This window comes from Musca autumnalis, unplaced genomic scaffold (genome assembly GCF_047663935.1).
Source record: "Musca autumnalis isolate F117 unplaced genomic scaffold, ASM4766393v1 scaffold_3, whole genome shotgun sequence".
Lineage (NCBI taxonomy): Eukaryota > Metazoa > Arthropoda > Insecta > Diptera > Muscidae > Musca > Musca autumnalis.
The window spans coordinates 201,655,165-201,668,813 of NW_027411866.1; the positions used below are offsets into that span (position 1 = coordinate 201,655,165).

Genomic DNA, 13,649 nt, shown 5'->3' on the forward strand with positions numbered 1-13,649 from the left:
GCGTGTAGCCAATGAGGCGGAATTCATATTGAATCGTATGCGTGCCGATGATGTTCTCAAACATGCCGATTTTGAATCACAATGTGCCCAAACTCTGCTGGAGCGACGCGAAGAGGAACGTATGTGTGATCATCTGATCACGGCTGCTCGTCGCCGTGACAATGTCATTGCGAGTCGTTTGCTGGAAAAGGTGCGCAACATAATGTGCAATCGTCACGGAGCCTGGGGTGACTCAAGTGGTTCGGTCCAAAAACAAACCTATTGGAAACTGGATGCCTGGGAAGATGATGCAAGAAGGCGTAAGAGAATGGTGCAAAATCCCCGTGGCTCTTCTCACCCTCAGGCCACCCTAAAAGCTGCCTTAGAAAATGGCGGTCCCGAAGATGCCATTTTGCAAACGCGAGACGAATTCCACACTCAAATTGCTGTTAGCCGTGCTCACCAAGCTACCCAACACACTGCCGATTTGCTGGATGATGCCGAACTGTTGATAGAAGATCGTGAATTGGACCTGGATCTAACTGGACCTGTAAATATTAGCACAAAAGCCAAGTTAATTGCTCCCGGTTTGGTGGCACCCGGCACTGTCTCCATCACCAGCACTGAAATGTTCTTCGAAGTGGATGAAGATCATCCCGACTTCCAAAAGATCGAACCTGAAGTCCTTAAATATTGTGATCATTTACATGGCAAATGGTACTTCTCCGAGGTGAGAGCCATATTTTCGCGCCGTTATCTGCTGCAAAATGTTGCCTTGGAAATATTTTTGGCCTCACGCACCTCCATCCTGTTTGCCTTCCCCGACCAACACACCGTTAAGAAGGTCATCAAGGCTCTGCCACGTGTCGGCGTGGGCATAAAATATGGCATTCCGCAAACCAGACGAGCTTCGATGATGTCGCCACGTCAGTTGATGCGTAACTCGAACATGACTCAAAAATGGCAGCGTCGTGAAATCTCCAACTTCGAGTATCTAATGTTCCTCAATACCATAGCAGGTCGCACATACAACGATTTAAACCAATACCCCATATTCCCCTGGGTCCTGACCAATTACGAAACCAAAGATTTGGATCTAAGCCTACCCTCGAACTACAGGGATCTGTCGAAACCCATTGGAGCCCTGAATCCCTCACGCAGAGCCTACTTTGAAGAACGCTATGAGTCCTGGGAAAGTGATACAATACCTCCATTCCACTATGGCACACATTATTCCACCGCTAGCTTTACTCTCAACTGGTTGGTAAGAGTAGAACCATTCACCACAATGTTCCTGGCCTTACAAGGGGGTAAATTTGATTACCCAGACCGCTTGTTCTCCTCGGTGAATTTGTCATGGAAAAATTGCCAGCGTGACACCTCAGATGTTAAAGAACTGATACCCGAATGGTATTTCCTGCCGGAAATGTTTTACAACTCGTCAGGTTATCGGTTGGGTCATCGTGAAGACGGAGCCTTAGTTAATGATGTTGAACTGCCACCCTGGGCGAAGACGCCCGAAGAGTTTGTGCGCATCAACCGCATGGCTTTAGAATCGGAATTCGTCTCGTGTCAGTTGCATCAATGGATTGATTTGATATTTGGCTACAAGCAACGTGGTCCCGAGGCAGTAAGAGCCACCAATGTATTCTATTATTTAACGTACGAGGGTAGTGTTGATTTGGATGCCATTGCCGATCCGGTTATGCGTGAAGCTGTGGAGAATCAAATACGCAACTTTGGTCAGACACCAAGTCAGCTGCTGATGGAGCCACATCCACCACGTAGCTCGGCCATGCATTTGTCACCCATGATGTTTAGTGCCATGCCCGATGATTTGTGTCAAATATTGAAATTCTATCAGAATTCACCCATTATACACATTTCGGCCAATACGTATCCCCAACTATCGCTGCCTTCAGTGGTTACCGTGACGGCTGGTCACCAATTTGCAGTGAATCGATGGAATTGTAATTATACTGCCTCCGTCCAAAGTCCCAGTTATGCAGATTCGAATCAACAGCAGGGTGCTGTAAAACCTTTGGCCATTGATCCGGTATTGAGTGAGTATTAAAAAAGATGACACACAAGCATTGCTGCAAGCCAATTAAGGAGGATATTAATGAGATTTTCTTTATGTTTTTCTTCTTCTTTTTTCATTTTCTCCTTTAGCAGCTGCTCAAAATACCACCCACAACAATCCCATGAATCGCCGACATTTGGGTGATAATTTCAGTCAAATGTTAAAGATTCGTTCTAATTGTTTTGTGGTCACGGTTGATAGTCGTTTCCTTATTGCCTGTGGCTTTTGGGATAACAGTTTCCGGGTATTCAATACCGAATCAGGTAGGTTGAAAGGGAAAAACAATTCCAACTTGAGAGTTAAATTTTTTTGTCTTGTTTTCATTGCAGCTAAAATTGTACAAATCGTCTTTGGCCATTTCGGTGTGGTAACATGTTTGGCCCGTTCCGAATGTAACATCACCTCAGATTGTTATATTGCATCGGGTTCGGCAGATTGTACAGTACTTTTGTGGCATTGGAATGCTCGTACCCAGAGTATTGTGGGGGAGGGTGATGTACCAACACCCAGAGCCACATTGACGGGTCACGAACAGGCTGTAACATCGGTTGTGATTAGTGCTGAGCTAGGCTTGGTTGTATCGGGTTCAACAAGTAAGTTTGAAGGCAAAAAGGAGGTTTTATGGGGAATAGAACATTTTTTTTGTAATTTCTTCTAATTATTACTTTTTTGCTTTTTCTTTTTGTCTCTTCTCTCTTAGATGGTCCTGTTCTAATCCACACCACCTTCGGTGATCTTTTGCGTTCTCTGGATGCTCCCATGGATTTCCATTCTCCTGAGCTAATTGCCATGTCCCGCGAGGGATTCATTGTCGTCAACTATGACAAAGGCAATGTGGCCGCCTATACTATCAATGGCAAAGAACTTAGACATGAAACTCATAATGATAATCTACAGGTAAGAAGTCACTAATTTTTATAATTATATAATCAAGCCACCAAATTTCGTAAAGAAAGCAGTTATAACTATGCGCCCTATTATACATACATACAAATATAAAAATAATTTTGTGTCACTTCGTACTCTTCTTTCTTTCCAGTGTATGCTGCTTTCTCGTGACGGGGAATACTTGATGACAGCTGGTGATCGTGGAATCGTCGAAGTGTGGCGTACCTTCAACTTGGCACCACTCTATGCCTTCCCCGCCTGTAATGCAGGCATTCGATCTTTGGCTCTGACACATGATCAAAAGTGAGTAAACGATAATTTTGATATTATTGAATCTATTTGAATATATATTTCAAACATTATACTAAGAATTGAAGTAATATCGACACCTCCAAATAATAGTATGCTAAGTCTAAAAAGAGAGTTTTGCAGGAGAAGCTCTCAAAGTTTGGAAATTTTTTTGAACTTCAGTACTATGCTAAGTCAATATTTGTTTATAACTTTTGTTCGGATTGACCGATCATTACCAAAATTAGACAGAGTTTAAGTTCAAGGATGTTCGACACCTCCAAATAATAATTTGCTAATTCTGAAAAGCGAGTTTGGCAGGACAAGCTCTAAAAGTTTGGAAATTTCTTTGACCTTCAGTACTATGCTAAGTAAATATTTGTTTATAACTTCTGTTCGGATTGTCCGATCATTACCAAAATTTGACAGATTTTAAGTTAAAGGACGTTAAATATAAAAATGTAAAGAACTTGAAAACATGCTAAGTCGACTTAGCATACTATTGTTTGGAGGCGTCGATATTAGAACCCATTTTCGGAAAGTAAGAGATTTAAAGCTTGTCTGTCTATCAGAGACTGGCGAAGAGTTTTCACTTTGAAGTTGGGGTAGTTCGGTGGGGGGCAGGGTCGTCGTAATCAGACAATAATGTTAACACAACAGTTTGCCAGTTGTAGTTAAGAAATCGGTATGTTCCCTCGCTTTCCAAATAGCTCAACAGGCAACAGCACTATAGACTTACATCCGTACATCGAATAATGTCAGCACCCCAATTAACTAACACTATTGAATAAAAAAAATTGTACGTCGAATGCTCTCCCCACCCCAGTTCATTCACATACAAAAATCTAACGAGTTAAGAGATGGGTACTTCGAAGAATCTCCGCACTCCAGTAAACTCTCACACGACATCACTACAGAGTTAAAAAATCAGTACGGCGATGAATTTTTGCACCCCAGTAACTCACACACAACCACTAACTACTTTCCTCTATAAGCCAAGCGATCGGTACGACAAGTCTTCGCAATCCCACCTGACTGGTCAGTTATCTACAGCCAACTGTTCAGAGTGATGGCAAAACATCTCCATTTATACCCTTTCGATGGTTGATGAACATCCACATGCAGCCAACTTCAGTTTGAAACTTTGTTGTAGTTTTTTCATCTTCCGCTAGGGTGTTTCGTAGATGTTGTAGTCACGCAGGTTGGCACTAGAGCATTGGTGTTCGCTTCATTATGGTAGCGTAAACACAAACCACACGTATTCTCTCTTTATTTCTGATTTGCCATTGCTTAGCAATGGGGAGAGTGTCTTACCACTACTAATATACCAACTATTCTGAGCACCCCTGCACTAGAGTATGATGTTTGGTCGCCTCCTAGTACTGCATCTACATTGTATCTTTAAATCAATTGCCTGCGCAACTGTTTCAGTGTGAATGCTATTCAAGCCTGTCTGATAGGCTAGTCGATCCAGTTGTTCTCGTTGATACGTTGAGGTTCTCGTTGATAAGATCATGAAGAGATCTCCTGATGTGCCTGGGTGGGGAAGCCTGTCCACCAGATTGTGGCAGAGATGATCGCGGCTATAACACCCAAGCAGGCACTGCATCGAAAACATCTTTGCCGTGCTGATGCACCGTTAAAATATTCACATCCTCATACAGATGGTCCACTGGTGTCATGAAGAGGCACCCTGTTGAAGTCCGCAGAGGTACATTCTGGCCGGTTTGAATTTTCTTCCATTGCGTAGCGCTAACATTTGCCTAACATACTGACGCCGCAAAGAAAAGTAAGAGATCAACGGGGTTTCATTGTCAGCACACCAAGTGCTGTCGGCCAGCGACTTAGAAAACTTGTCCCTCCTTCTGATCTTGTCGCAAAAAGCTGTGGCTTGCGCGGACGAATTAAACACACAAATCGAAATCAGGACACAATCGACCAATATGTGCGCAGGGAGCCTCACCTCAGCCGTGTGATAGTGGATTTAGCGGCTGATATTTTCACATTCCTCAGATGGAAGCACAGTGCTAAGTCAGCTATGTATGTAGATATTTAATTTATCACATCATTATAGGACCCGACTGCAAGATCGTACAATCATTTTGATACATTACAATCTCTATGCCGGAGGTTAGAGCTGGCAAAAAATCGATGGCACTATCGATAATATCGATTGCTATTTAAAAATTCAATATCGATAGATAGATTTACCTATCGATATTATCGGAATAAAAACCCCTAACATGCAATTCTTTGAAATAAATAGAAATTTCGCTACTTTTCGGTTATGTGTGTGTGTGAGAAAGTTAGCCCGTAGTCACACGTACACATTTTTCGGTAAAGTAAAATGTTTTTTTTTATTTTTTATAAAATAATAGCAATTGTTTATTCTCCCTCACATTTCTGTGAACTACTTGTGCAAAATTTCAAGAAAATCATTGACATTTCTGCCATTTTCATTTCCAAATTAATGGTGATGACAACTTAACAATAATATCGATAGCAATCGATATTTTAAAACATTATATCGAAAATATCTAATGTTGGGAATATCGATGGTCTGCCAGCTCTACCGGAGGGTGTGAAATTTCAGAAACGTAGAGGTTAAACAGTTCCTGAGATATCACCCCGCCATGGAAAAATCATGTCTCACTCAACGGGTCTTAGGCTTCTTATTTCTAAATTCCGCAATTAATCACATATATAGTTGCTTCTCCAACATTTCATACACGGCTGGAAGGACGTGGTTAACGACATCGAAGACCTTCAATAGGTCAAGAGCCATCATGCCTGTTGGTCGGACGGCCTGTTCTTGTTCAGTCCTCGTCTAATATGTGGATGTGGCGTGTAATGCTGTTGTGGTACTGTAGTACTGTGCTTTTTTCGGATTCCATGCTGATGTTGGACAACTTCTTCTCCACATGGAGAGGAGTAGTGCCTCTACGACCTTCGGTACTGGCGCATGGAAGGGAAATCGGCTTGTAAGATTTGCTTCTCTTGGTATTTTTGTCTATGTCCAGTAGCGGGACTACTCTGCCAACTTTTTATCATTCTGAATAGATTGAGGACACTTCTTAAATACTCAACTCCCGTCTCATCCAATTGCTTAAGCATTACCGCGTTTCTTAATAGTCCTTTTCGCCTTATCACTCTCGGGGTGCTCTATAAATTAGTGGTTAAAATAACATGCGAACCTCTTCGGATCTCTTACTGTCATGCAGTCGAAAGTAACAGAAGTTATATCATCCTTCCTTCCCGGATAGTGACTTAACCGTTGTTCACAATTTACTTAATCTTGTGCCAATATTCAAGTGGTCTATCCACTTTTTCCGCTTATGTTCGCCTACTACCCAGTCGACTACAAGAGTTAGTTCCCTAACTCTTAAGTCTTCAGGATTTGTATTACGAAGCTCATCACACTATTCCGATCGCCCCTGCTGGAAAATCGTGTCTTATTTTGGATACTCTACCAATAGGTATGTAACGAGAGAAAAATTATATCAGCTACCCGAGAATCTGAGAGAATAGGCAACCTTGCCAATAATTTATTCCATACGTCAAAAAAGTAAGGCGCGGATATGAGGCCGGGTGGTCTGTTAACGGATGACATGTTCAACATCAGTCGTCATAAATTGTGGTGGTACCTCCTCGGCTGAGATGGCTCTTATAAGGCTTAGCACAGTTTTTTCGCCCTATCACTCTCGGAGAGCCCTATAAATTGCCGTTTAAAATAGCAAGCGCACGAAAATAACAGTCGTTCTGTCATCCTTCTTTCCTGGATTCGAGAGTGATTTAAGCGTTGACCACAATTAATCCTGTACCATAATCCTGTACCTATGTATTATTGCTTTATTTGGCCTAGCCACTGTTAGCGCTTATTCTCGCCAACCAAACTGTTGATTTCAAGAGTAAGTTGCCTTACGCTTGGGCTTTCAGTGTTCGCCCGACGAAGTTCATCGCGCAACTCCCATCGCCTCTGCTGGAAAATCAGGTGTTATTTCGGGTACTCTACCAATAGGTATGTGATGGGAGGAAAATTATCTCATCTACCCGAGGATCTGAGGGAATAGGCACCATTGCCAATAATGTTTTCCATAGTTCAAAAAAGTACGGCGCTCAGAGGTTTTGAGGTCGGATGGTCTATAATGGGTAGTAAAATTACACGAGCCGTCGCAATCTATTCCTATTCACGTAGGAAAGTCTTCGTTCACTGCGCAAAATGTGAAGCTATCTATTGTTCGACCAGCACTGCACTTAAGCATTAAAGTCCCTTGGCAAAAGACGGTTATTGCCTTCCAATAGCGTAATGATATCAGGCATATACAGCAGGACACTAATATTCATCGGCGGTAAGTAAGCACATTTACTTTGGTAGTCCCCCACATTACTACTACCCCCATGTATGGGTCACTAAAGTCAAGCTCAAGTGAGGTAGGTCTCTACTGGACAGACTGGAAAGCAAGTCCTCCGCCTTCGCTTTTTGTACGATTCTTCAGTAAAAAGTTGTAACTATTACACTGTTACAAGATACATGTGGCGGCAAGCTTCCGGAATGGCGGTGACCATGATGTTTTTCTGATTCGTAAGGTATACAATTTCGCTGATTTTGTTACGGAGGCCATTGCAATTAAATTGCAGGAGAAATCTCTGACGTGTGATGAATACGAAGTCCAAGGGGGACACGATGGGAGTTATTCTGGCGCGGCAACATAATTTCTATCGCACTAGTCCTGGAGGCAGCTAAGGCCAGACCAATCTCGGAAGTGCACCCATTTCCTACATCCATTACATCACACCGAGGTTGACATATGGGGGATGCGGATCTGATAAACGGAACAGATTTAGTTGTTGTCGACATGGTTTTGTAGATCTTGGGGCCAGTAGGAGTTTTGAAATAGTGTCGTTGAAATAGAGTTTGCGACGAAATTTTAAATTCGGATAAATTTGAAGATACAAAAACTCGTTCTATGTATGGAGGAAATATTATGATGGACCAAATCCCTTCGAGAGTTACAGTGCACACCATTTTAGCGACAATCTTTATACTTTTGTGGGAAAGGTTCCCGAAGGAGAGGACCGATATTTCCAATTTTCAGATAGAGAAAATAGTACGATATGTATAGTTTGTACCAGATCGGTTGGTCCGTTTTAGAGTTACCGTACGCACAAGCCAGACGGACTTACACGGGCTAAATCAACTCCAAATTGTCTGAAATTTCGATTTCGTTTCAACATACTTGGGATCCAAAACCATTATTTCGATGAGTTACATTATTGATCTTGAGATTATTTGTATAATAAAACAGGTAAGAAAAGGATAAAAGTCAGGTGGGTCCGACTATAGGATACCCTACTCCACCAAGATTTCAATATAATTTGGCAACTTGTTTTACCAAACTCCAAATACCATCAACTTGTCAACTACATGAAAACGCGCTGACTTAATAATTTAGCGAAGAGGAATATCGTAGCTTTTATATGACACATCATTTATGCTTGTAACGTGCTTAATCAAAAACAAGGCGAAATTAAGAAGGTGATTCAAAAGGCGAATTCAGGCCGTAGTCTTCATTTGCTGTCCAATTTTTTTGCGCGAAATATCCACAAAATATAGAAGAAAACGGTAAAATATTCTTCGTGAAGCTTAAATAAATGTATTGTACACATACATACATATATTCTTGACAGAAGCGAAATATTTGTTATTTATTTTTGATTAAAAAAATGTTTTGACAGCAAATGAAGACATCAGTTGGTACTTTTGTGTCAACTTCTTTCTTGTACCGTGATTAAAAAGGTATACTATCTTTAACATGGATATCAGTTGTGGAATTCTGTACATAATTCATTTTTAGCGTTATCGAAAGTAAGGTATCAATAAACGTTCACAACACTGTTGCTACCGGCAGGACTTAAGGGGAGTACACACTAACAGTCAAAACTGACAGTCAACGTACTTTAAGGACAATTTTCCGGCAAATAACAACTTTTATTTAGCTAAAAACGTTTGAAATACAATATTTACGGTATTATTTAGAGATTATAAAAGAAATTTTTCAATTAGGCTTTGGTATTCACGAAATAGACCTCGATGACTGTCAGTTTTGCTTGTCAATGTGTACTGTACTTTAGTGACAATTTATTTTAGTTTATAAGCATTTTAATTTTATCGATTTTTGTCGGCAAATCGAAAAATGAGTTACAGCATTACACTACAGGTTTCTTTTACATAGAGTGAGTGAAATTTAAAGCATACTTTTAGGCGCTAATTAGTTTAATTTCTAATTTTTATACCCTCAGCATTTATGCTAACCAGGGTATATACACTTTCATACGGGCAAAATGTGCCTCATCGAAATAATGGTTTTAGACCCCAAGTATGTTTGGACGAAATCCGTTTCAGATAATTTGGAGTCGATTTAGCAATGTCCGTCCGTCTGTCTGGTGCGCACGATAACTCTCGAACGGATTAACCGACTTTGTCCAAAATTTGGCTTTCGTAATACTATGTCCAAACTTAGTTTAAGTTCGAAAATGGGTTATATCGGTCCACTCCTTCCGGTACCTCCCCCACAAAAGTTCGGACAATTTGTGCGCACTGTAACTCTTGAAGGAGTTACCGATTTGGTCCATACTTTGCACATCGTGAAATTTCTACCAGACTTAGGTGAGGTTCTAGTACGGACTCAATCGGTCCACTCCTTCAGTTACCTCCCACACAAAATTTCGGAAAAGTTCAGTATAGGACCTGTTCTCGAATCTCTTTGATTTTTGTTGTAGTAACTTGCATTCACTGCCCCGCTTAAGACCGTACATGTCTCATTAGGGGCAGTCCTGAGAAAATAGACTAAAGGATGCAAAAACCCCATGACACCGTGTGTAGTGGTTGGAGCGCAAGATAACTCTCGGATAACGGATCAACCGATTTGGTAAAAAATTTGACCTTCGTAATATTTTGTCAAAAAATAGATTAAATTAGAACAAAGGCCATATCGGTCCACTCCTTCAGGTACATCCCCCACAAAAGTTCAAAAATGTTCGGAAAAATGTTTCGCCTGATAACTCTTGAAGGGAGTGACCGATTTGCTCCATACTTTACATATCCTAATATATCTACCAGATATAGATCAGGTTCGAATATGAACTATGTTTTTTTAGTCCTTCGGGTACCTATTACACAAACTTACGGACAAGTTCACATTAAGACCTGCTCTCGAATCACTTTGATTTTTTTGAAGCAACTTGCATTCGCTGCCTCAATTACGACGGAAAAAGTCCATACTTCTTGAGAAAAAAACCCGAAAGCTGTAAAAAACGCCCCTATGGCACCATATGTAGTGGCTGAAGAGCACGATAACTCTCGAACTAACCGATTTGATCCAAAATTTGGTCTCCCTCATATTTTGTCATACTTTCAGTTCGATACGTGTCCACAACTTCCGGTACTTCCCCCGAATATTTTAAAAATGTCACATAAATGGTATGCACGTTATCTCTTGAAAAAATTTGGTCCAAACTTTGGATTTCCTAATATTTTGTCCAAATTTAGTTTAACTTCTAAAATGGAGGTACCTTAGGGTGCCTCCTCAACAAAACGTTCAACATTTGTGTCTAAGTACAGTTTAAGGTCTGTTCGAAGATCCTTTGGAAATGTATACCGATGATGTCCGTTGTTATCCTGCATACAGCAGTATTATGTTTTCCGTGGACAAGTCCATGTTTCCTGGCATACCGGTCAAGAAGTTATACGATGACGCACTGAAATGACTAGTGGGCGCGATATATATTGAAAAGATATGACTCCCAAAATAAGATCCACTTCCATAATGGACTATGTCGTCCATTCCTTTAAGTACCTCCTTTGCAACACTTTTGAACTTTAATCCTAATCCATATTTTCGTCGGCAGGTTCAAATGTCCAAACAAGGCTACAAAATAATGAAAAAACCATAAATACATTCGATCTGACCGTAAATGAAAGTTTCAATTCACATAGGCTGAGGGTATATCTCTGTCGGCAAAGCCGACTGATACTTTTTTATTTGTTATATTTTTGTTCTACTGACGATGCACTTAAATGCCTTTCAACAAAATTTACCTGTATTAGTTAAGGCATTCAGAGAAAAGGCGCTAAGCTATCCCAATTTAAATATTTTGAATTTTACCAGTGAAAACCTTATATTTTGAATTTTACCAGTGAAAACCTTATACACAGGGGTAGTGGTGTAGGGTATCACATAGTCGGCCCCGACCCCACTATAGCCTTGGCTCACTTGTTTATTAAAAGTCTAATTTGCGATACTTTTCGGCATAAGCAGTGCAGTTCTAATTTCCATATGTTTTTGTAAAACCGACTAACTATAAAGATGCATCTACCTTTATTATTGCTCCATGCCATTTGGCGTTGTACCTATACATTATTGTACCATGTTGTGTAACTTTTGAACAGTTTGAGATATTTAAACCGTTCGAAGGTCAATGTTTAGATTTCAGTTTTATGTTTCATTTATTTATCTTACATATTCGAAATATCTACATAGAAAAACAAAAATTCAAATACGTTTTAAATTTTCATAAAAGGCTGAATAATTTTACTGCCTTGCTCAATTGTCCAAAATGATTTGCAATTTTTATGTATATTTTTTTATTTCCATCTTTTCAGATACCTATTGGCTGGTCTTTCAACTGGTTCGATTGTTGTATTCCACATCGATTTCAATCGTTGGCATCACGAGTATCAACAACGTTACTAAGTGTGGATCTGTATGTGCGGCCAATTCCCCACCTAACTATGACAACAACCTGGCAATCAACAAATTGGCAGGATATGATGAGGATCTCCTCACAAAACATAAACAACTGCTTAGGCCAAAATCAGCTATTACCTTCAAAATACACATAAAACAATGACGATATGTGAATATTTAAAGATGACTTTTAAACAACATCTACCCTAGTAAAAAAACTTAACTACAAAAACAAGTAAGTTTGTTTTGTATGATGACTACAGCAAAGGAGTATCAGATCGGGCTTTTTTAGTTAAACGAGAAAACTAAATATATTTGAGATATGTTTTATGTTAATAAAATAAAAAACAGTAGAACACAAAATGTCACAAGTTAAGTTAAGATTTTAACTTAACCCTAAACCCCCAAAAGATACTTAGTTTCTAGGTTATTAAAAGAATACCAACTTAATAAAGAAATTCTATTAAAAAAAAAGAGTTGAAAAACAACAACAACTAGTAGACACACTAATTTCAAATTCGTTTCTTTGGAAAAACAAAATCCTCAACACAACAATTAGAAAATATTTTGAGAGAAGAAGCTTCAAAATTAAAAACCGTTTGTGAATTTCAAAGTAATTGGATTCTTTGCCACATTACAAGAAATATCACTACTACCTAGAGAAAGTCCTGACCCAATAAGAGATGAGAAAATGTTTATGTAGTTCAACGTAGAAACCGGCAAATCTAAAGCATTTTTCATAGTTTAGCAAGAGTTACAACAAAAACAAAATGACAATGAAGACACAAAAAAAGAAATATTTTTAATAGAGAAACAGTAAAAACAACAACAGCAACACAACAAATAAATCAGCAACTGCAACTAAGTGGCCAAAAGAGAACGTACTAAAGTAGTATTAATTTTACAAATGCAAAAAAAAATGAACTTAAAAATCTAAAAATATTAATTAAAAAACTAAAAGCGTGTTTAACAAAAATTGAGAGTTATTTAAAAAAAGTTTCAAGAAAGAGAAAAATTGGTAATTAAATTAATCTATGAAAACGGAAAACGGGAATAATTTTTGCCAAAACCTCTATTAAGGTTAAGGCCTATAGATATTTCCAGTTAATTCCTCTAAAAAATAAACATTAAAATTCAAGAGATAAATTTTTTATACATTAATACTAAACAACAAGAAAATAATATGGTACTTAATTAATATATGCAACATGATTTTTGTATATATAAAAAATTTAAAAAATAAATAAATAAATAAATAAAAAATAATTATTTAGTACAGAAAAATTCAGCACATTTTTATTACAAAAAAAAAAAACTTAATTGAAAAAACCCAGGCCTAGGCTTTTCAAGTTTATTAAAGGCCTCCTAACAAAAAAAAGATACACCCCTCCACAATTTCTTTAAACACACATTACGTCCCCAACAGATTATCTGCTGCTTAATTATTAAACAAAACGAAAAGAAAAGAAAAACAAAATATCCATTTAAAAACAACACACTTTTTCTCAGTGCAAAACGTCCATTAATTTAATTTTTCTTTAAAGTTAAATTTAAAAAAAGTAAATTTTGTTATGTCTTTGAGACCTTGTTTCGTTCTATAACCCTATCTAACCAAAAATATAAATATTATAATATTTGAATTCCCTCCTTCCTTTTTTAAAAGG

The 13,649-nt window shown here is 38.8% G+C and overlaps 1 protein-coding gene across 7 annotated transcripts in view; it reads left to right on the forward strand.

The window, feature by feature from the left end:
- Window positions 1-12,782, forward strand: part of rg (A kinase anchor protein rugose) — a 351,680-nt gene extending 338,898 nt beyond the window's left edge. For 5 of the 7 annotated variants that reach the window (XM_073976281.1, XM_073976279.1, XM_073976284.1 and 2 more), the window contains 6 exons: window positions 1-2,042; window positions 2,152-2,325; window positions 2,392-2,655; window positions 2,763-2,959; window positions 3,102-3,253; window positions 11,901-12,782. The exon at window positions 1-2,042 is cut by the window's left edge and continues 785 nt beyond it. In XM_073976281.1, the coding sequence (XP_073832382.1) occupies window positions 1-2,042; window positions 2,152-2,325; window positions 2,392-2,655; window positions 2,763-2,959; window positions 3,102-3,253; window positions 11,901-11,991 (2,920 nt within the window). In that variant the 3' untranslated portion in view covers window positions 11,992-12,782. The remainder of the gene's footprint in view (window positions 2,043-2,151; window positions 2,326-2,391; window positions 2,656-2,762; window positions 2,960-3,101; window positions 3,254-11,900) is intronic. The other 2 variants (XM_073976280.1, XM_073976285.1) reach the window with 1 other exon arrangement.
- Window positions 12,783-13,649: the final 867 nt, after the last annotated feature.